Genomic DNA, 22,397 nt, shown 5'->3' on the forward strand with positions numbered 1-22,397 from the left:
AAAAAGATGTTCTTTGTTATTTTACTCATTGTAACAAATCTGTTGAATTTGTAACAAATTTCTTAATTCTCTCTTGTAAGTTCTTTATACACAAACACAGATGTCTCAAAGCTAAGCCAAAGTTTAAGGTGTCTCTACTTGAATTCAACCAATCTTCTCAATCTTAAGTCTCTCAGAATTGTAAAAGACAATATATATATATATATATATATATATATATATATATATATATATATATATATATATAGATATATATATATATCTATATATATATATCTTCAATATTATGACTGCCTGATGAATGTATAACCTTCATTTCTAAAAGCTATATGATTTTTTAAATCATTATCAGTGAATGCACAGACTTTATGTACTTCATACTCTCTGTGTGACCAATGTATATTTCTTTTTTTTCTTTTTTTACTATTTCTCCTGATAAATTCTTTGTTTTTCGTGACATTTGTTTCTCGTAATCCCTTTTTGTCTGACCTCATGATTGTAATGTTTCTTAATTGTCAATAAAGTCAATAAATAAATAACGTTTGATTTATTATTCTCTCTTCAAAGTGAAATGGACAAGGTGTTGAGAGTACTACAACTAAATTAAATATATATATTTTTGCCTAATGCTTTTCTTTAAGCCGCACATAAATTTGACAGTTCTAATCACCCAGGTTATAGTTCACATACCTCTGTCTATCCCAGGATTTTACCCACCTCTATAGTGTGAATTTATGACAAAACTCTCATGTTGTAAATGCACATCATGTTATACTAGGTTAAACTGCTTGCAGGTAATAATGCAATACAATGTATTTAATATAACTAACAATTATTTCCATTAATCTTTTTAGTGCAATAACTACAAAAGGCCTTCATTCTTATGTCATATTATATAATACACACCACAGCCCTGCTTGATATGTATTTTTATACTAATACTTGTTTTGAATTCTTTTCATCTTCTTCCAGATAATTGTTTACTTTAATTGTTTTTATTATCGATTAGTCTGTCATTTTAAATTTATTTGAGGGTTGTACTTGGTTAATTGCTGAGACAACAAAATTAAAAATAATAATTCACAAGGTGACAAATTGCTCATTCTGTCCAACTAACAGGGTAAAACCTAAGGATATTTCTTTTAGGCAACAGTGATGTAAAACAGAAGCAGCATATACTCACATTTAGAATCTGGAACCATTTTTTTTTCACTTGAGTGTTAATTCCAAACATATACGAATGTAGTTGTAGAAATATTCATATGGTGCAAGAGAAAACACTCAAAACAATGCTTAAGAAATCAGGATTTATTTCAAAGAGCCATTCACATAATCACATGTACCTTTGAATATTTCTTTTTCAGTGATATATTTAATTTCAATAACATTTTCCTGAAAAGTTATCGGAACCCAGAAAGCTGTGACTGGCTCTTACAACATAAGAACTATCACAGCTCATTTAGATATTTACGGTAAACAGCATTCGTGGGTGCAAGTCACCATTCAATCTTCACCGTTTATTGCATTAATGAAAGCTAATGAGATGACGTTTTCAGTTACTCGAAGCATGATAAACTATGGATCAGGTGGCAGTTGCTTTTTGTTAATGTCAAGAATGCATTAAGTAAAAAGCTGGCTGCCGTCGTGACTTGCAGACAGCAAAGTTCAAAAATACTGCAAAAGACAACACTCTGCTGGCAGAGATGGGAGGTGGAGGGATGGGCAGAGGTAGAGAATATGTGTTTAAGGCTAATGTGTCCGTCCCAATAGAGTTGAATGTTACCTCAACCTTGGCAGAGAACATGTCAAACTCTTGTAGCTTAGTAAGTAACTGAAATTCCATAGTAATTTTTATTTTGTTTCTCTTTAAGCAAGCCAATTTTATATCTCGAGAAAAATTATTACTGTATTACACAATATCAAATCACACAAGAGGAACTGATACTTCCTATAAAAGGTCTGTAATGTAGAAAAGCCCTGCCTTCCACCTCTAGCAGAACTGTGTTAACGTCAATGATCGGCCCATTGAAACATGGGACAACATTTTTTTTAAAAAGGGACACATGACACATGTCAGCGCTGAACCTGATCTCTTAAAAGCATTCTCGGGGGACATGAAATTATACAAATTTAAGTCTGACAACCATTTTGGTTTGAATGATACATATCAACTAAGGGAGCAAAAATATAAATCCTCTCTTTACTGCAACCTACAGTAACTAATAACTAATATCAGACTTCACCCCGTTTTTCTTCTCAAATAAACTCTCACAAGTAAATCATTATTTTAGAGACTATTAACATTGAAACCAAGGAGAAAAAAATGGTTCAATACCAACATAATAAATACTTGGTTTCATGACCACATACTGTTCCATTCTGTGCTCATGATAGCACTTCTGTCCAAACCGTACAAGTTCAACTGATTGAAGTTATTATTTTTTCACCACCTTTTCCAGGTATCCAATGAATCTTCTCAGGTTGACTTTGATGTTGTCGAGCACGCACAGCTGCTGGGGGCTGTACTTGCCTCTTCCTTCTTTACGAATCTAGCAAAAAGGATAAGAAGTATTATTAAAAATATATTTTATAAAGTATAAATTATAGAAAATATAAGAAAGAATGGGCTTCATGCAAGAACCATTTGTACAAACAGATTTGCACAAGGGATTTAGGAGAACTTGCTCATTCACAAATGTTCTCCTGTGAGCAGTTGTTCCACTAATAGGTTGTATATTTCATTGCTTTGAAGTGATTTTGAGTTTGAAAATGCCATAAAAATTCTAAATTAGGAAGTCAGAGAAAGTTAAGATAATACGAAAATGTTTTTGCCTGAGGCCCGATGTTTGTCTCTTCAATATCAGTTTAAGAGTATGCTATATTTAGAATATTTTCCAGACAGCTCGTTTAAGTTTACTGAAGCTGTTATCAATGCTATTTTTAAAGCTACCACACTACATTCACAAAAACAGTCCATTGCTGCCTCGATAAGGTCAATTCTTTGTTTTTTTTCTGACTTTGGTGAACCCAAACATACCCTTTAAAAAACCAAAGTCACAAGATAACATAAACACACTAACTGATTGAGGAGTCTGTAGACCAGCAAGACCCATGTTCTGCAAAGTGAAATTTGTGTTTTTGCCAATGGAGTCTGGTGGGTTTTAAATGAGCATAGAACGGCTTCAGTTCAGCCTGCATAAACTAAAACAGGGCTGATGACTTCAAGGTAAAGTGCTGAAAATATCCAAAATTAATCAGATTTATAGGGGGCTGAAATATATTGAGCTGCTGGTACATTGTTTAGTTTCTGAGCCTGTATTTCCGTATTACTGGCCGACTATGGATAAGTACCTCATACAACCCCATTTGAAAATTGTAAAGAAAAATGAAATCAATAACAGTGCTCAGTAGAATAGGCCTCTGGTACCTTGGCTTTAAAGACTGGTTGAAGTGCCTTCAGTGCAGGTAGTAAGCGGATGTTTTTGGCAGCTGTCTCTGCCTCGTCTCCGTCCGCAAAAACATCAAACAAGGCGTCCAGTGCCTCTCCATTTACAACCAGGTCGGCATCCCTCGTGGCAACTTGAAGTAAGGCGTCTCCGATCATCTGTGGGAGCAGAGTTTCTTAGAGGAAGAACAAATATTCGGAGATATGAAAAGAGAGAAAGATTTTACCTGAAGGGTTTCAGCAGTGCCCTTCTCTTTGGCTAATGTGTTTCCAGTGATGCCCAGAATGGCGACGGCGTTGACCCTCACACTGACAACATCGCAGCGGGTGGCTGCTTCGCTCAGGCTCATCAACTGCTGGGGGGTCATACACTAAGAAAAACAAAACAAACCACACAGATACTGAACTTTCTAAAATAAACATGATCAACAGCTATACGGAGTTCAGCTTTTATGCTACTGCTGTACTTATTCAGTCAACAATGTAAACAAACATGAAAAGAGGCTAAAAGGGGGACTCCACTAATATTATACAAGTTCTGATTTCTTGTCATGGGGAGTATAACTCTGTCACCTATAAAACACTTTCAAAAATCTGAAAAGGATGTAACGATGATGTCTCAGCTTGGGCTTTGACACTTCAAATCTTTAACCAAAATCCTGCATTACAAACTAGAGTTGTGGTGTGTGAAAGGTGTGGAAATTTACCAGGCAGGTTAAGTCTTACTATGGCCGCTCTTGAGTTGCATTATGGGAAATGTAGGGCCCAGCAACTGCTGCATGGATTTTCACCATTTTCTGTCTATTGTGAGACCTGCTACTTTATGCAGAGTGCAATACTAAATTGCTGGAGCAACTTTTTAAAATTATAATATTAGTTAAAATAGCTTTATTAATAGAGTTTAAAACGTGCTTTGAAAGAACAAAGCAAAAGCAGGATTCTCAGGACCCAATATAACAACAAACAGTCAAACAGGCCAAACAGAAGCAGCACTCCTAATATAAACTAAAGCCTTATCTCCTGCTAAAATGACCCATAAATGCAACAGTTTTAAAATCACAGACGGAAAGGCTGAAGCTGTGGTGTATTCTGTACCTGGGGGATATTTTTGGAGGCAATCATCTGTAAAAGAGAGCGCATGGCGCTGATGACGGCCTCGAGGAACTCCTCATCTTTGGGTATCTCTGAAACATGAGAAAGTAAATTACATTTACAGCTGTATATAATGCTTCAGTATTGCAACTCTATACTAATGCAGTCATAAAACATGTTAATCTGTCTATGATTACTATGATTATATTATTTTTTGGGGGAAGTTAGTATTTATACTACAGTACAGGCCAGAAGTTTGGACACACACCTTCTCATTCAATGCGTTTTCTTTATTTTCATGACTATTTACATTGTAGATTCTCACTGAAGGCATCAAAACTATGAATGAACACATATGGAATTATGTACTTAACAAAAAAGTGTGAAATAACTGAAAACATGTCTTGTATTTTAGATTCCTCAAAGTAACCACCCTTTGCTTACTAGAATATCAGACATGTTTTCAGTTATTTCACACTTTTTTGTTAAGTACATAATTCCATATGTGTTCATTAATAGTTTTGATGAATCTACAATGTAAATACTCATGAAAATAAAGGAAACGCATTGAATGAGAAGGTGTGTCCAAACTTTTGGCCTGTACTGTATATATTATATGTGTGTGTGTGTTGTAGTGTAGAATAAACTTATAGGAACACTAAATGTGATTTATGCTCTGAACTTCAATATGACATAGATGTGAGACCTGCTGCTCCAAAAACCAGCGTGGACAGGTGCTGTGCTGCTCCCTGCAGGGCTGTCGGTCCTCCCAGAGACTCAGCGTCCATGGTGGAGAGGATGCTGTGGAGGCAGGTCAGCGCCCGGGATTGCACACGCTGCATCCTAAAGGCAAAGAAGAGAAGGTGGTTGTTTCTCATAGAGCAGTGAGACCTTTTGGGCCTTTTCCAGAGAAAGTGCATAAGATATCTGATGATAAGTGAGAAGATTACTTTTTTATCAGGCCTTTCCAGGAGGGATTCTGTTGGCACACATCCATGGCTTCTTTTCTGGTAAATTCGGTCTTTTTGAGGACCTTGAATCAAAGAGAAGATTTAGGTTAACCTCTTAAAACAGATCTCTATTAAACTGCACAGGTCAATAATTCAACCTGTTCAGCCTGGGTTAGAAGATAAGTGTGGTTCACATCAGAATCACAATCATATCTCGGGGTTTTTATTACAGTAAACTAAAACTAGAAAATCTCCTCTGGGGAAATTTTGAAAGGGCCACAGGGGCTACTGCCGGTGTGTGTACACTATGATGAGATTCTTCAGAGATTTCAAACTATGCCCTTTAACCTCAAAATGTGTGTGTGTGTGTGTGTGTGTGTGTGTGTGTGTGTGTGTTTTTGCGGGCCCGTGTTTGAAGCATGTGTATGCATGTGTGAGGAGTGTGCGTACTTATGTGCATGTGTGTGTGTGTGTGTGTGTGTGTGTGTATCTGTAACTGTAATCACATCAAAGATCAAAGGCAATCAGATCAAAGCAATCAACAGAATTAACTGGCACCTGTTAATGTCCCGGAACATTGACAGGTGGAATTTCTGGCCTCGAACAGAAAGCATTTTTGGCAAAACCATAATACCTATCATTGATCCGACTTCACTTTGAGCGTCCTGAGTTCTTCCTGAACGTCTACATATGATTTTTTTAAAGAAAAATTAAAAAATAGCTTTGTTAGAGCGATCTAAAAAAACTGTTCCATCTTCCCTTTTTCCGAAATCTTCCTGCATTTTTAATATGGGACCCAAAGAGGCTGTTGGTGGTGTTGGTGGCTCATCTGTGCGTCGTACGCCCAAACTATAACTCTGACAGCTTTACCAGAGGATTGTGAGTGAGAAGACAAATTTTCCTACATTTCTATGTATAAATTATTTCTGTAGAGTGGAATTTGCGGCCTGGAGCGCAGTTTTCAAATTTATTTTTTGACAATTTTTTAGAAAGAGCACTGGTCCCTACAGCTATTGCTGTATGGGACCAGTGCTCGGTGCGATTGCCACGAGGCCCTAATTCTGACACAGTTAAGACCTCCTGCTTTCTTATAGCTATTGACTGATGCCACTGTGAGTTGTTGGTGATTAAGCAGATAGGTATTTGCCTTTTCTGGAATGCTGTGGTTGATCAAAGCCCCGTGAACCTCAGCTGACAAACACAGTGGAGACATAAGATTGGACACTGCGTCACAAAGACCGTCTGGACCCATGTCGCTTTCATCACTGCTCGACTCTTCCTCCCACTCATCGTCAGAAGGGTCTGAACAGAGACAGAGACATAGAAGTGATCAGGGGAACAAAGACAAACCAATGTGGAACGAGTAAAGGCATTTCTAGGCATTCAAATGAACTCATTTCATGTATTTCTTGTTATAATAGCCTTTCTGATATGCAAATACAGTGTGACAGGATACAATGTTGATGAAAAGTGCCTGGGGTCAGCACTGCTGTCCATGCCCACCACACTCACCGTCAGAGGCGCACATGTTGACGATGATCTCTAAGGACGTTTGCTGGGCTGTCAGCAAGGCTGTTGCCTCCCTCAGCTCCTCCTTGTCCCTCTGGACAAAAACAAGCAGCCATGTGAGTCAACATCCTCCCAAAACGATGACTGTTAGCACTGTTATCACCCAGAGTTCAGCTGAGAAGAGATTTATAACCACAGATTTACCCCAACATTATCCATGTGCACTTTTGAAACTGTGATGCAAGTGAGACCTGCTTCGTAGTTGTCACTTTTAAAAGAGAAAATAAGGTTTATGTAGAATTTATCTATTCAGACACTGTGTCTGTTTGGGTTTGTTCAGCAGCGTTGTTACAGGGAAATGCTTTCCAGAACTGTTTATTTACACTGCTAAACAAGAAAAACAAAAGCTTACATCCAGACATCCCCATTACGTAACCTACAACATTACAGGGGATTTTGGACAGTCACCATGAATGTCACCCGCAATCCTAGGGCGCCGGTTTTGACTGAGACGAGAGGGACAGCTCTGTCTCGCCGAGGTCAGGTCTGGGGAATGTCAGTGTGGTGGAAGCCAGAAGCTGGTCCCCAGCTGAACCATGCAGAGTGTCCCCAATCGCCTCCCCAGAACCCGACAGTTTGTCTACTCTGTCAGTCTTGCTCGCACTCCAGGATGACTCATCCTCAGCCACCTTTTCACCTGGCATTAACATGCTCCGCCACAACACAAACCAGGATCGCCTTGATGCAATAAAAACGTCACATCCTGAACACTTATGTTGTTTATTCCAATTTAGATAATAGTTACATGTAAACTTGTGGCACACTGCAATTAATTTGATTTTTAAAAAGAGTCAAAAATTAAGAGGAGGTGGCTACCTATTGCAAGGTATTTCTCTAGCTGAAGGGATCTCACACTGTGCTGTACTGTCCTGACTGTCCATTATTCTTTCATTTATTTATTTAATTATACTGTATTCATTATTATTCAGCTTGCTGTAACCCAGTATGTCTTCTGTCTTTGTTTAGTTTTTTTCGCACTGCCATGTGTACTCTGTGCTGTTGTCAAGGAATGTTTTGTACCATGTTCTTTCTTGTTGAATAAAAATAAAGTAAAAAAAAAAAAAGAGTCAAAAAAAGATCTGAACTCTTTGTATACAACTTCTTAGAGATGATCGGCCTTAACTTTGACTTAAAAGATAGTAAAATAATGGCAAGTATAGAATCATTAACTACAATTATGTCCTCCCTCAAGCACTGCATAAGCCAATAGCAGACCTCCACAGGTGTTGTGTCATGGCTTCATGCTCTCATGCTGTGTTTCATCTGTAGTTTTTCATCACTTCCACTCAGCCCAAGGTATTACGTAACTGCATACACGGAGGCCACATGTAAAGCAGAGGGGTAGTGGGTGGGGGAGGAGCGGGGGATTAAAATGGAAAGCACCTGCCCCTGCACACTTTCACCCTAAACTGTCACGGATCACCACCAATTGTACAGTGTGTTTTATTTTCCATGAATTATGGCATTGTATCCCTGTTATTATTATTATTGTAACTTTTTATAAATCAACAAAAATACCTACTGATTTAATGAAGATTGGTACAACCTCAATACTCAAAAGTATGGGATGACTATAAAATAAATAAAAACAGAATGCATCAATTCAAATGTAGAAATTTAATAAGAAAATATCAGATCCTGTTTTTATTTCAGGTTTTTTTTTTTACCAAGTACCATTTTTTGAGAATCAGGGTTGCTATTAGATGCATTTAGGTTCATGTTCTGTATCATGATTATCATAACTGCTATTGCTAAGGGTTATGAAATCTTGCTAAACAACATTATTGTCCATGCATTCACAGATAATGTTGGAAACAACACTGTAGAGTACAATAACTACCTGTATATATATATATATATATATATATATATATACAGTACAGGCCAAAAGTTTGGACACACACCTTGTCATTCAATGCGTTTTCTTTATTTTCATGACTATTTACATTGTAGATTCTCACTGAAGGCATCAAAACTATGAATGAACACATATGGAATTATGTACTTAACAAAAAAGTGTGAAATAACTGAAAACATGTCTTGTATTTTAGATTCCTCAAAGTAGCCACCCTTTGCTTACTAGAATATAAGACATGTTTTCAGTTATTTCACACTTTTTTGTTAAGTACATAATTCCACATGTGTTCATTAATACTTTTGATGAATCTACAATGTAAATAGTCATGAAAATAAAGGAAACGCATTGAATGAGAAGGTGTGTCCAAACTTTTGGCCTGTACTGTATATGTATATATATATATATATATATATATATATATATATATAAATAATATCACGCTACCAATGAGGTTTTCTTATAAAACTATCTGCTTGCTCTGCAAAATGTATTTATTTAATTTATCTACATTCTGTGTCTTTTCTTTTGTGGTAAACAACTGGAGTCGTATGTCGGCTGCATCGCTGCAAACTAAACACCCAGGATGTATTTCCTTGCACCACTGCGCATCTGCAGTGCACTTTGTCTCCCTCAGCCCTCTGGTCCATCTCACTGAGTTCAGTTCAGTTTTTCAGACCAGTGGAACATCACTACCTGAGGGCAATGACTTGACTATGTAATGAAGCGCAGCCCTTGTGTTGAATACTATTCATACTGTATTCAACATGTTGGAGCATGCGGGAGGAAAGCACACGCAAGATATTTCACTTACAGTTTTGTTGAAAAAAGGTTAGAATCTGATTAATCAGTGATTTCTGCATGTTTTTTTCTTTTAATCATTTTTCTTTTAAACTGAACTGAGTCTTAACCCTTATTGACATTCATGAATGGTGCTAACTGTTAGTGAGGAAGGTAAAATTACCCTATTCTTCTTAAAAAAAACTTAAGCTACTTAGTCTGAGGATTTACAAACGTCCTAGATTATTTTACTGGATTAATCCGACCAAGAAAAAAGTTGATTATGATCCAAACCCACTTCTAACTAACATGTCTTAATCATACATAAAACACAATGAAATAATTTGCCAAACCCTTTTGACACATTTTCAAATGTGTTAGGGAGTTTTTTTGTCTTATGGGCCAAATAAGTTTACAAACATATACATATTTCCCAAACATAGTTTTGATAAGAACACCTTAAATTTATGTTTTTATAGATTTGGGACAAACACATTTTTACAGCTAAAAAATAAATGTGTGGATAAACTGTAAATAAACTGTAATGGAATGGAGATACTGTTTCTTTTTTTTTATAAATTTTTTTATCACTGCCACATGCTTCCTCCGATACATGCAGAGTTAGAAGGCCGCTTCTTGACACCTGACAGGGGGAGATTCCCCGGTGGGACGTATCGCGTGGGAGGATCACGTTATTCCCACCAGCACTTATGAACTGCAATTTCTTGAATTTTATTGGCTGGCATATGCACCGGTACTCATATCTGTACAATAAGTTTATATCAGCCATGGTAATCGATCGGTCTTGCTCTAAAAAGAGCTGAAGCATTCTACTGACAGTGACACACACATTTACTGTGTTTAAAAGGTCAACTCGTATGGCCGGAGGGGCTAACAACCTGCTGTATGGCATTAAAACAGAAACATATAGAGTAGGATGTGAGAGACACCACTTACAGGCAACAGGTCAGAGAAGTCGTTGTCAACCCTCGCAGCTTTTCCATTCCTCTTGTGTTTAGGTTCTTCCTCGTCCTCCTCGTCCATCTCTGCCACAGCGAGGTCTCCCGCAGCGTGGTCTTCATGTTCTGCCCCAGCTGGTGCGTTTTTGTGACGAAGCTCTTCTGCTCCTCTGAGTTCAGGTATCAGTGTACCTGGGTCGAGATCCAAGCACTGTGACAAGGTGGCCACCGCAGCGTTGAGGGTCTGGGCCTGACGGGCAGCAGGCAGACTGCCCTTCATGTTCCATAGTGTCCCTGAGTGACACAGCAGGCAGAGTTAGAGATAAGGGAGGGCTTTAACAACATGACAATACACAGTATTTAATGACTTGAGTGTTTGCTCCTTAAATCGTGACAAGTGACAAATTGTACCTGCAGCCAGTGTCCTGAGGAGAGTGTGTGCCATGTCTGGCTGAGATGTCAGCAGCACGCTCTCCATGACTCCAAGCACCGCAGCGTTCATGCTACACAGCAGCTCTGGGTTGTCCTCAGTCACAGTTTGCAAACAGTGAGCTGGCCCAAACACAAAGAGAAGAGACTCACAAACTGTTTTCTCACTCTTGAGAAACCCCAAATGGTTGGAGGTCTGGTTCCAATGCTAGCAAGGCTTCAGAAAGGCCTATTAGGAAGGACTGTGATGGCTGTTGTAGGCAGTTGTAATGTGTGTAATGTCAGCGACCTGTTCACACATCCTAGCTAAGACATTTGGGACAGCAAACTCCATTTACATACTGTTATCATAGCAAAAAGGTTCTCCTCCTTACATAATGTCCTAATATATCCTAATATTGCATCCAGATTTCATAAATTCACCTGATGTCTAGGTGAGCCTTGGGTAATTATTGGCTGGACTTTACTGAGTAGTTCGACATTTTGGAAAACACTTGTTCTCTTTGACAGAGAAGACTGATACCAGAGTCATGACGACACCTTAAATATTAAGCTAGATTCAGAAGTCTGTAATGCTGAGCTCACCATTTTTATATATATTTATATTTATATTTATATATGTCCAGTAGTGATATTTAGGCAAAAATTGAGGTTCATCATGAATACAATACTTTGGTCAGCCAGGATGCGCACTCACCTTGATAAATCTAACATGACTACAATAAAACTGTACATTTGTTACACCTACCGGCAGATATGGCCAGTTGTACATTGTGTGGGTGTCTCTCCAGACACTGGACAACCAAATCCAGGAGCCCCGCTTTGTTGAAGACGGACAGCGACTGGCTGCTGCTCTCACTGAAAGGACAAAGCAGTATGACTAGGGATGGACTCACTGAGGACCCACAATAGGATACCATCACAATACCTAAGCCATGATACAATCTTATTAGATTTCAAACATTTTGTGATAGTGCGAGTGTGAGTTATCATATATCCAGGATACACTTTATTCATATACTTTATATAGGAAAACTTTGCCCACATCTCTTTTATCTAATTAGATAATGTATTGGACTTTCAAGCAGATAGACTGTCATAAAACGCTTTTTTCCAAAGCGACTTACAGAGAAGGGAAACAATCAAGGTATAGTGCAATAAGAGCCATTAGTGCAGCGACAAGTGCTAGTGGCAATTCTTTAAGGAGTAGAATTGATGTGCGGTGCTAGGAGAGAAGGTCCTCTCTGAAGGTCTTCAGGTGTTTTTTAAAGGTAGAGAGGGACGCCCCTGCTCTGGTAGGAACTGGTAGTGCCTTCACCAACAGGGAACAACAAACGCAAAGAGTTTGGATTGCCTTGAATTAAATGGTGGCAGAGGCAGGCACCGTTAATTGAAAGAGTGCAGCGGTTGTGAGGTAGCATATGCCTGTATCAGGGCGTTCAAGTAGGTAGGTGCAATACCAGTGACAGCTTTGTAGGCCAGCATTAGAGATTTGAATTTGATGCGGGCTGCAACAGGTAGCCAGTGGAGCTCGATGTGCAGCGGTGTGACATGTGACCTTTTTGACTGGTTGTAGACCGCAGACGCGTTCTGGATCATCTGAAGGGGTTTCACTGTGCAGGCTGGCAGGCCCGTCAGGAGGGCATTACAGTAGTCTAGTTTTGAGATGATGACAGCTTGTGTCAGGAGTTAAGTAGCATATTGAGTTAGTTAAGGTCTGATTTTTCTGATGTTGTCAAGCAAAGCAGCATGACCTGGCAACAGAGGCGAAATGATAAAAACCTATTATAATGTTACAAGCACCTGACAAACTGAACTGTTCGTTTCACAGTGTACATAGTTGAACTTAAATGTAAACATGTAGATCGCTGTTCATGTACTTTGAACAATGCAACTTATACATATTTGGAAATAAATTACTATTAAATTGAAAACATAATATAAAGCTTAGCACCATCTACTGGACTGGACTGAAAAAGCAATTGATTATATTATTGTAAGTTGAATTTGTCCATGCAATATTTGTAATTTATTCATATAATAAAATATTTAAACCTGGGGTCCAAGTATCGCATACTGCAACACAAAATATCCCGATACTATGTGGCATCGATTTTTCCCCACACTCTAAATATGAGATAAGTAACAAATGGAGTGGTGGAGTAAAGTTTATAAGGATAATGTATCTTTGGACACCTACTAGCCTTGTGAGCCGCTAACTAGCTGCGAGAAGAAGACTGTGATTTCAGGGCAACTCCCAGGAGAGAAATGGCATGTGACTTTGAGATGGTTGTTGAGCGTCAACGAATACAACGTGCATTGTCAATAAATCATACCTAGATAACAAAAAGGTTAAAAACACATCGCTGTCAACCAGCTTACATAACCTCTTAGCTTACCATAGATTCCACAGTAAGTTCACAGCCTCATAGGCTACATCCTCCACTGCATTCTTCTGGTCTTTCATCTGCACAGTGGCGCTCTCAAAACCAGCACAGCACTGAAAGGAAAACAACTCTGTGTTAAAGATGACAAGTGAAACAGGTATGGACTCCATCAGCCCTTCAAGATTTTCAACAAGCTAACTCATTTGGAAAAAGTGTGCGATTACACTGAAAACATATTCAGTCCAGTATCATTTATGGGTGGAGACACCTATTGACCTCACCAACTGCTCAACAGTAAGCTTGACTCTGATGCCAGAATTCAATTTGTCCAGGTGTGGGTGTGGAGAATGACACTCATTGTAAATGTCTTTGCCTAATTGCTGAAGATATGGAGGCATGCTGCACCAGCTGCTGATGAGGTGGAACTGAAGTGATGGGGTGAGCTAAAAGCAGCGGCGGAGTCTCACCTCTCTAAGCAGTGCTGTCAGAGGAGTCATGACGTCGTGCTTCACCATGTCTTCGCACACCTCCTGACCTCCACATGCACTCAGATTCCTGTCAGGGGGAGAGAACACACTCATCGTTCAGTCGGAGGAGATTCGCTGTCGGAGATGCCGTTTGTGTTTGTGTTTGTGTTTGCGCGCTTGTGTGAGTGTGTGTGAGAGGGAGAGCCCCCGAGGGTGTCCTGAGAGCAACTGTCTTATTTTGATATCCAGTACAGACGGGTAGTAGGGAGGGGTGTTTGAGGTCATACTGTGAAACAAAAACAAGTGCTGACGATGGGCAGAGGGTGAATGTGATGATGATTAGGATGCTGTGAAAAACGTAAATAACACAAAAAAAGCAACCAATTGCTAATCCTTTTTGATTTGGGGCCAAACAGATATTACAGGTGAATGTGATCATGTTCACAAAGTAAACAGAAGTACGTATATAGCTATTTATAATATGTCAGTAATATCATGAGCCATAAAATCATGACAACCCGACGGCACCTTCTCTCCACTTACAGCCAGACCTTTACCAGAAGCATGGCGCCCCCTGTAGAAGTAACATGACAAATGCTTCTGTAGCACACATAAATAGTACTGTGTGATACCATACAGAATGTAATGTTATTCCAAATGAATAATTTAAATAATGTACATATTTTATAGTTAGTACAGAACAAGTACAGTATAAGTGTAGGTGTGCTATTTTGTACCTAGACACTTTTCTATTGCTCTTTTTTGCACTATGGTTGAACCTTATATATTTAATTTGTGTTGGCACAACTGCAATTTCTTTGTGCCTGCACATTGATAATAACGTTCTTGAATCTTGTTCTTTAGCTGCTGTTACAGGTTTATAATCACCAATATAATATATAGGTCTTTGCATCCGCTCAGTTGGAATAACAGCGCGATCAATTTCCAGCTCATTTCTTATTCCACTCCAACTTCAAGATACAGCTGAAACAAGTTGCAACAATCAGGGTGCAAAATGTGACAAACCACACAATAACAAACATGAATCCAAAATGAACAATCCTTTTAAACCATTTTTTATGCAAGATGCCCAAAACGTGACCAAAAAACCCCTGAGCACACTGCTGAAGAACAGGCACACAAGAACCCACAAGGAAACGAAAACCCAAAGATTGCCCTAAAGAAGTAAAGACTTCAGGTGACTTCACGGACAAAACAGCTGATGATGCTGACTGGACCAAGCAAGGAACTCTAATTTTGCGTAATAATTTACAGTAAGAATAAATAATGAAATTAGTGATGCCTGAATTCAATTAAGCCGTTTTGTGTCAGGGTCCTGGTAGTGTGCATTCTGGCTTACACTTACATAGAATCAAGGCATTGTTTTGTCCTGTTAATTGTGTTATCCTCCATCTTATTAGTCGCACTTTCTTTTCTTACTATCAAAAGGAAAATACATAGAAGCGATGTAAGTGAAGAAGACTATGATAGTACACATATTCTACACAGAAAGTTAAAACCCAGCAGCTAATATATAGGAAACATGTTATATATTTATAAAAAGCAGGGTGTCCTCACTTCATTTCTTGGGGTTTCCATGGCACCTAGGCAACTTTGAATGGTCACCAGCACTACATAAAATAGTCCTCAAAGTGTGTACATACTGTTACTTTGCTGAAAAATAATTTCATATTAAGGTGAATATATTTGGGTTTTGGACTGACATAAGACATTTAAAGACATCACCTTGAACTTTGAGGAACATGAATAGACATTTGCTATGTTCTTATATTGTATAGACCAAGTGATCAAGTGGTAATGAAAATAATTGTTAGTTGCAGCCCTAGCTTGAGTAAAACTGTATGACCAGCATGACATTGATTCTTCTTTCTTCTCACTTTACAAATGCCATAGCATAAAAAGCACAGTTATTATTAATAATATCAATTATGGCTGCATGCCATTTTTAGCTTCAAGAGACACTTAGTTCCACCTGAGTGTTTCAGTTATGACAATAATTCTATACAATGACTGCATAAAAAATGTTTATCCAAGTACCTTTTAGTTATTTTCAAATATTTGTTGAATGTGGAGCAGCAAAGGCATGTTTCAGACAGCAACACACCGCTTCACCTATGTGATGATCATAAACTAGGTGCTAACTTTTATCGGTACGTCTTCCCTCTTTCAGACTGACCTGTTGAGGGAGACCGGTGTTGTCCCTTGCAGGAGCTCTATGTAGCTGTAACAAGTTGTTGTTGGCCCTGTTTTCCAAACAACCATGCCTGGCTTATTGATGCATTCTACACTATTGGCTCACCTGAGCGCTCCAGTGGCAGTCTCCCTGACAGCCAGGCTGCTGTCCAGCAGCATGGGCCCTAGGCGTCTCACGGCATCCCTCTGGAGGAAACCTGGGATGGTCTGACTCTGCTGCACCACCCGAGAAATGCTGGCACATGCAAACTCTCGCACATCTGCACTGGGACTCCCCAACTATGGAAATATATGTAGAACATGCCAACAATTATATGGCCTGTTGAAATATAAACTATACAGAGGTGCCAGTAATAACATATCAAATCTGGCATTATGACGAAAAATTGATTGAGACTTGAAAAACAAAAGCCTAATTAAGAGTTTTCAGAGTGAAATCACACAGCCTACTCAAGTTAATGCTCATTGGTGGAAAATCAATGGAGTTAAACTAATAAAGAATAATCTCCCAGTTTGATGTAAAGCTCCTACACGTATACCTTTTACAAACTTAATATGCATTTTCCAGCTTTTCCTGCACCTTCCAGCTGCGGTAAATGGCATGTTCGTAGACAGTACATACAGTTCGCTTCTTTAGCCCTCTACATGTGATGTTATTATGCTTCAAAACCAAAAATGTTTTGTGACAGCATTCAGACGGGTGACAAATTAAAACACAACACACTGTCGCGTTAAAAAAAAGTGTCACCTGTTTGTAAGTAGACTTTGCATCCTGTATATCCTACATTTCAGTTTCTGGCACGTTAATGTACCATTTGTATGTTGACATGAGTATAGCGATTATGTAATGTAAACAGCTTAACATAGAGTAGTATTAATGAGAAACAGGCTGTGTTCATACTTTCTCCAACAGCTCCGCAGCTGGACAACTATCCTCCCCGTGGTCATCTTCCTCAGCGTCCACTTCCTTCACAGCATTAACCGGCAACCCGACCGTGTTAAACTGCGGACGTTTAAATTTAGTGGTTTTACTTTTACCCATTTTAGTCTCTATTAAAGTGCTGACTGCGCATGTAGCGTGTAAATCCTTCTTGTAAACTCAAGACTGGGTAACCAAAGCACAAACACACACTCTTGTTCCAGCCTGGTTTTGAGGCCATGTGGAAGATCTTCCCCTGCCGTAAAGTGGTCGTTGTTAACAGAAAGCGGAGAAGCTGTCGCAAAACATCGCTGACGCAAGAACCACGGATAACTGGCAGCAACCAAGATATTAGTAGTTTATAACAAACACCAAATGAACCATGGACAGAGGTTTTATGGAATAAGACAAAAATAAAAAAACAGACGTGATTTCACAAAGTATTTATTTGGTAAATAATTTTAAAAATAGAAACATTTAGTTAAAATACATGCTCAACATCAGAAACTGAAATAAACACATCTGAACTCTGATCTTCAATAGTGACATCAGCGCAGTGACACTGTTAGAAGTCCCTATCAGTTCATTTCTTCTTTCTTACATATGCATCTCCATTATGATAGCATTCTGCATCAGTGCTGTTCGGACCACCGCTGAGTGGCTTTCAGCAAAGACCAGGTGGATCTGATCACCCCGCTCAAGCTTATGGTTACTGAATGTTCGGTCGTGGTTTGAGAATAAGTTTCCCCGTCTGTAAAGAGATGGAAATGAGAAAAGTGTTAACAATTTTATAAAAATAAGTGGTCAGAGCAGACTGCCAACATCAAAGAGATAAAAAGATTTGTTAACTCACATCATCACAGGACATGTTGTATTCTGCTAAAACTGTCCGACAGCGGGCAGCAATACTGAAGGGGCAAAGGTCAAAGATCTTAACTTGTAAAAAATGGTCCCTGTGAATGTTTTTCATTATCATTAGATTATTATTACATGCATTGACATAAAAGCATTACTGTTGTACTGTCCCGCAGTCTCTTCACTGGCTCCCTGTTGCATACAGGATTCCGTTTTAATTCTTGCTCTCACGTATAGAGCATTACATGGTCAGGCTGCCCTATATATTGTTGAACTACTCCACCCATATCTGTCAGCTCGGTCTCTTAGGTCAAACACTACATCTTCTGTCTGTTCCAAATACCCGTCTGAAAACACATGGTGATTGATCTTTTGATTATTTGGCACAGAAACTTGGAAATTCTCTGCCTCCACCCCTATGGTCTGCTTTTTTTCTGTGGACTCTTTAAAAATCAGCTAAAGACTGATTTTTTTAGACATGTGTTTAGATGACCAGCCTGCGTTGTACATATATTATTTTATCATTTCATGTTTCATTGTGATTTTATTGTCTTATGTCCCCCCCTTTTTTGTGAAGCACTTTGTGATTTTATCTGGAAAGTGCTCTATAAATAAACTTAATTTACTTACTTCACTTCACATTGATTGATTGTTTAGTTTGTAGAAATTCTGAAAATAGTGAGAAATGCTGTCACGAATACCCAGAGCGACACTTTCACAAGCCTTAAAATTATTTTTAAAAATACAATAATTCAAATGAAAAGCATCAAATCTTCACATTTGTGAAGCTGAAACATAAAATGTTTTTGCTGTAAAATATGATGTTTTGTTAAAAATATAACTACCCATCACTATTTACAAGCTTTCTATGTAATGTCTGAATTTGTAAGTAAACAAAATTAATAAATGTAGTGGAGCAAAAAGCACAATATTTCCCTGTGGACGTGGAGTAGAAGAGAAGAGTGGAATGAAAAATACCTCAAAATTTCTACTTAAGTACAGTGCTTAAGTAAATGTACTTAATTACATTCCACCACTGCCAAAAACCTGGAATGACAATTAATCTCTACATGCTTCTGTCAATACTAAGATTGGATCTGATGTTAGTGTGGAAGGTGGAACAAAACATGCTTCTGAATATTAACTGACACAAACAAAGGATACATTGACGGTGCGACAACTCGTTTGTGTATCCCAGCAAAGAAGAGAGCTATAAGAGTGATGCAGCTGATGGTGAAGAAGGGATGATTCCACAGTGATGAAAAGAAAGAGACCTGCAGAACACAACAAAAGAAATCATTAGGTCAATAAGAACGCTTTCACTTTTACAGATCTCATCTATGGTAACCTAAGAAAAAAAAAGGAAAATTAATAGGATTATTGGTTTCCAACAGTAGCTTATCAATCTGGTAGAGCAAAAACTAAATTTATAAATATATAGCTCAGTTTGAGAGTCAGAGCACGTCTGTCTTTAAAAGTCAGTCAGTCACTGTTGCTCAATGCGGCTGGTACCAAAATGTAACATTTTCATTTTTGAACATGAAACATCAGTCTTAAACCACTTTTCTTGCCCATTCTGCCAAGTTGTTATAACTTATATAGAAGCTTAATAGTAATGTTACATGTGTATATATACTGACAGAACAAGACATGTTTGTCCACTAATACGTACCTTCTGTGTGTCCGGGTCTATTAACCAGTTCCACGCCCCAGTAGCCGTACAAACAGACACGACTATCAGAATCACTGAAAGAAAACAGGACGATGTCACCCAGTGAAACAACATACAACATGTTTAACAAATCAATATATTGTAAATCTCAGTGTTGGTGATAAATCCTTAATCTGTGATTCTTTCTGCACCAACTTCTGTTGAGCGAGTGGTGGCTTTACATGATTCTTTTATTTGATATAGATCAAATCGTCACACTATTAAAATAATGGCCTAAGTCATTTTTGTCAAAATTGTTTTTTTGCCTAAATCATCTCCTCATGATGCCGGCCACCTATGGTAAAATCGCCCACATCCTCAGTTGATCAGATCATGTGATTTTACCCCTTTAAGATAATCACTTCTTTAACAATTTGCCACATTCATAGGCATCAGATAAGAACTCAGCAAAGAAGGGCTAGAGGGAGATTGTTTAGTTATCAGTTCAGTTTATCAGTGTTTTATTGTTGACACTAATATTGGTAACACTTTACTCTAAGGTGTCTACATAAGAGTGACATGAGCGTGTCATAAACATGACATGGGATGTGTCATGAACATTAATGACACTTTGAAGTAACATTAATGCTCATGATACTTGTCATGTCATGTTTCTGACAGGCTTGTGTGACTCTTATGTAGACACCTTCAAAATAAAGTGTTACCATATCTTGCTCAAGTCACAAAGGCATGTTCAAAAAATTGCCTAAGTCATTTATTTCTCTTAAGTTACATATTTTACACACAGCGTTATTACTATGCCAATAGCCTTTGTAACGTCCTTTTTGAGTGAAATGATAAATAAATTTCATATGTTACACTTTTGGTGAAGTTTTTTGTGTTTCCTGCAAAACCTGAAAAAATGAGTTAGGCGATTATTTTAACAGGGTGACGAAATGTAAGATTGAAGTCAATGATCAGCAATGCATAAAGTTCACCAAAAAAGGTATCACTATAACCACCACATCTTCTGCTGTGTGGTTTTGACAATCAATCTTAATAGTTACTTACTTCTCCACCTGCCTGTCGCAGGTTGCAAACAGGAGACATACTCTGTCAGTCTTCTCTCAAAGGCTTTCAGGTCTGAAACAAAATGGGCACAATGAAACACGTCGTATTTAGAATTCATATCATGGCTGTATGACATTACTTGTTCAGACTTGTGAATGAAAATTAACATCAACATGTGTCACAGGGCATGTCATACTGTCAGCCTCAAATTCAATCTTCACCACTTTGCACACAAGTATGTAACTGTCATGAATAAAGGAGAATAACGTGACTGTTATTTAGCTAAAGTGTTGGTGATCGTTTCACTCTCTGCTACTAAAACGTATCTGACTATATAGCAAATCCCCAGACAATAGAGGCAAATAAAAACGAACAGACTTCATAAAAGGAATATTTGTTAGCTAATACGTACACAACCGTATGAATGGATGCATTAATTCGAGCTAGCAAACATGCTAAGTGTCGTAAGCAGACTAGCCGGTCTATTTAACGTGGTATCTGACTTTGTAAACAGCTCTTAAGACTTTTGTTTTCAATTACTTTGGTAATTATAGCTTCGAGCCTAAAACGAACTGGCAGATGTTTTAAAAAAAGTGGTAATTTCATGTCTGTCTTGATTACCTTCGGCCTGTTCAAGGGAGTTCATATCTGAGCCTGGTCCCAGCAGCCGGCTGTTGGCTGTGCCACTGCTTCCTCTCGGCTGAAGGACAGCACGCACAGGCCAATCAGCATTGACTTTGTGCCCAGCTCTAACGTGATTGGGTGTACACCGATTAAAGGGCGGGACAAAGAGCTGAAGTCCCACCTCCAGCCCTCTGGCACAGTAAACCAAGTAAACAGTCCAGACAGGTCCGGGGACTGTAGATGGCACTGTTTCTAAGTTTTAACTTTTGTCCAAGGTTCATATACAAGCTTATAAGGCAGGGATGGGCAATTTAAATGCTGAAGGGAGCCACAATTTTTCATCGACACCACCACAGAGCCACTTACAGGACCGTGCACTTAACCAGATATGATGAAACTGCAATTTTAAATATATTTACAGTGCAGTAACTTAACATATTTCATGCTCAAATGTAAACAGTATAAATAGGAATACAAAAGGTTTGAAGCAAATAAAAAATAACCACTTACTGTGATTTCTTTTTTTTTTTTGTGCAAAAACAGCAGATTAACTTTAATTGCAAGAAGTAATTTGTGCATTTTTACACTGCACTTTTAAGATTTCATGCTCAAATGCATGTAGTTGTACTGAGGGCGACTTCAAGTGATGGTGCGGGCCGTCTGCGTCCCCGGCCTCCAGTTTCCCGTCCCTGTTATATGACATTCCTCGTCTACTTTAGAGTAGATAATAAAATAATGATAATCCAGACAAAACCCTAGATTTTCTGTTTTAATCAACATCACATTTAGAGGGTGTAGCAATGTATGCAAATTACATCTACCATTCTGTTGGACATTGTTTCAATGTTTTTTAGAGGCAACCATATTCATTATGAGCTGATCCTTTATTTCCATATTTTAACACGTCCATCAATTTATATACAGATTAGATTATTTCTTGTCCCATTTACACATAATGATTTATTACAGAACAGCATTTCCTTACTTTATACAAATTACAAATCATTTGAATTGTTGAGACATACTTGATATAAATTTACACAACTACTTTCAAACAGGGCAATGAAATAGCATAGCACATGTACTTTTAAAAATATATATTATTACTTCTTTTAATCATCTGGTTGATC

The 22,397-nt window shown here is 38.3% G+C and overlaps 2 protein-coding genes across 3 annotated transcripts; both read right to left on the reverse strand.

The window, feature by feature from the left end:
- Window positions 1–1,299: 1,299 nt before the first annotated feature.
- heatr3 (HEAT repeat containing 3) lies at window positions 1,300–17,308 on the reverse strand. The gene is made up of 15 exons (XM_059359309.1): window positions 17,049–17,308; window positions 16,254–16,426; window positions 13,934–14,021; window positions 13,479–13,579; window positions 11,828–11,937; window positions 11,062–11,202; window positions 10,649–10,944; window positions 7,000–7,090; window positions 6,635–6,789; window positions 5,488–5,570; window positions 5,244–5,380; window positions 4,541–4,629; window positions 3,673–3,816; window positions 3,428–3,604; window positions 1,300–2,549 (listed from the first exon to the last, which is right to left on the reverse strand). The coding sequence occupies exons 1-15, from the start codon at window positions 17,187–17,189 to the stop codon at window positions 2,436–2,438; spliced, it is 2,040 nt and encodes a 679-aa protein (XP_059215292.1). The 5' UTR covers window positions 17,190–17,308; the 3' UTR covers window positions 1,300–2,435.
- Window positions 17,309–17,494: 186 nt separating this feature from the next.
- cnep1r1 (CTD nuclear envelope phosphatase 1 regulatory subunit 1) lies at window positions 17,495–21,345 on the reverse strand. Of its 2 annotated transcripts, none has more exons than XM_059354860.1 (6): window positions 21,265–21,345; window positions 20,644–20,715; window positions 19,594–19,667; window positions 19,086–19,195; window positions 17,920–17,974; window positions 17,495–17,817 (listed from the first exon to the last, which is right to left on the reverse strand). In XM_059354860.1, the coding sequence occupies exons 1-6, from the start codon at window positions 21,287–21,289 to the stop codon at window positions 17,776–17,778; spliced, it is 378 nt and encodes a 125-aa protein (XP_059210843.1). In that variant the 5' UTR covers window positions 21,290–21,345; the 3' UTR covers window positions 17,495–17,775. The 2 variants fall into 2 exon arrangements, with proteins under 2 accessions (XP_059210843.1, XP_059210851.1); XM_059354868.1 differs by lacking the exon at window positions 21,265–21,345 and adding an exon at window positions 21,056–21,237.
- Window positions 21,346–22,397: the final 1,052 nt, after the last annotated feature.

Source organism: Centropristis striata, chromosome 2, assembly GCF_030273125.1.
Source record: "Centropristis striata isolate RG_2023a ecotype Rhode Island chromosome 2, C.striata_1.0, whole genome shotgun sequence".
In the NCBI taxonomy this organism is placed as follows: domain Eukaryota; kingdom Metazoa; phylum Chordata; class Actinopteri; order Perciformes; family Serranidae; genus Centropristis; species Centropristis striata.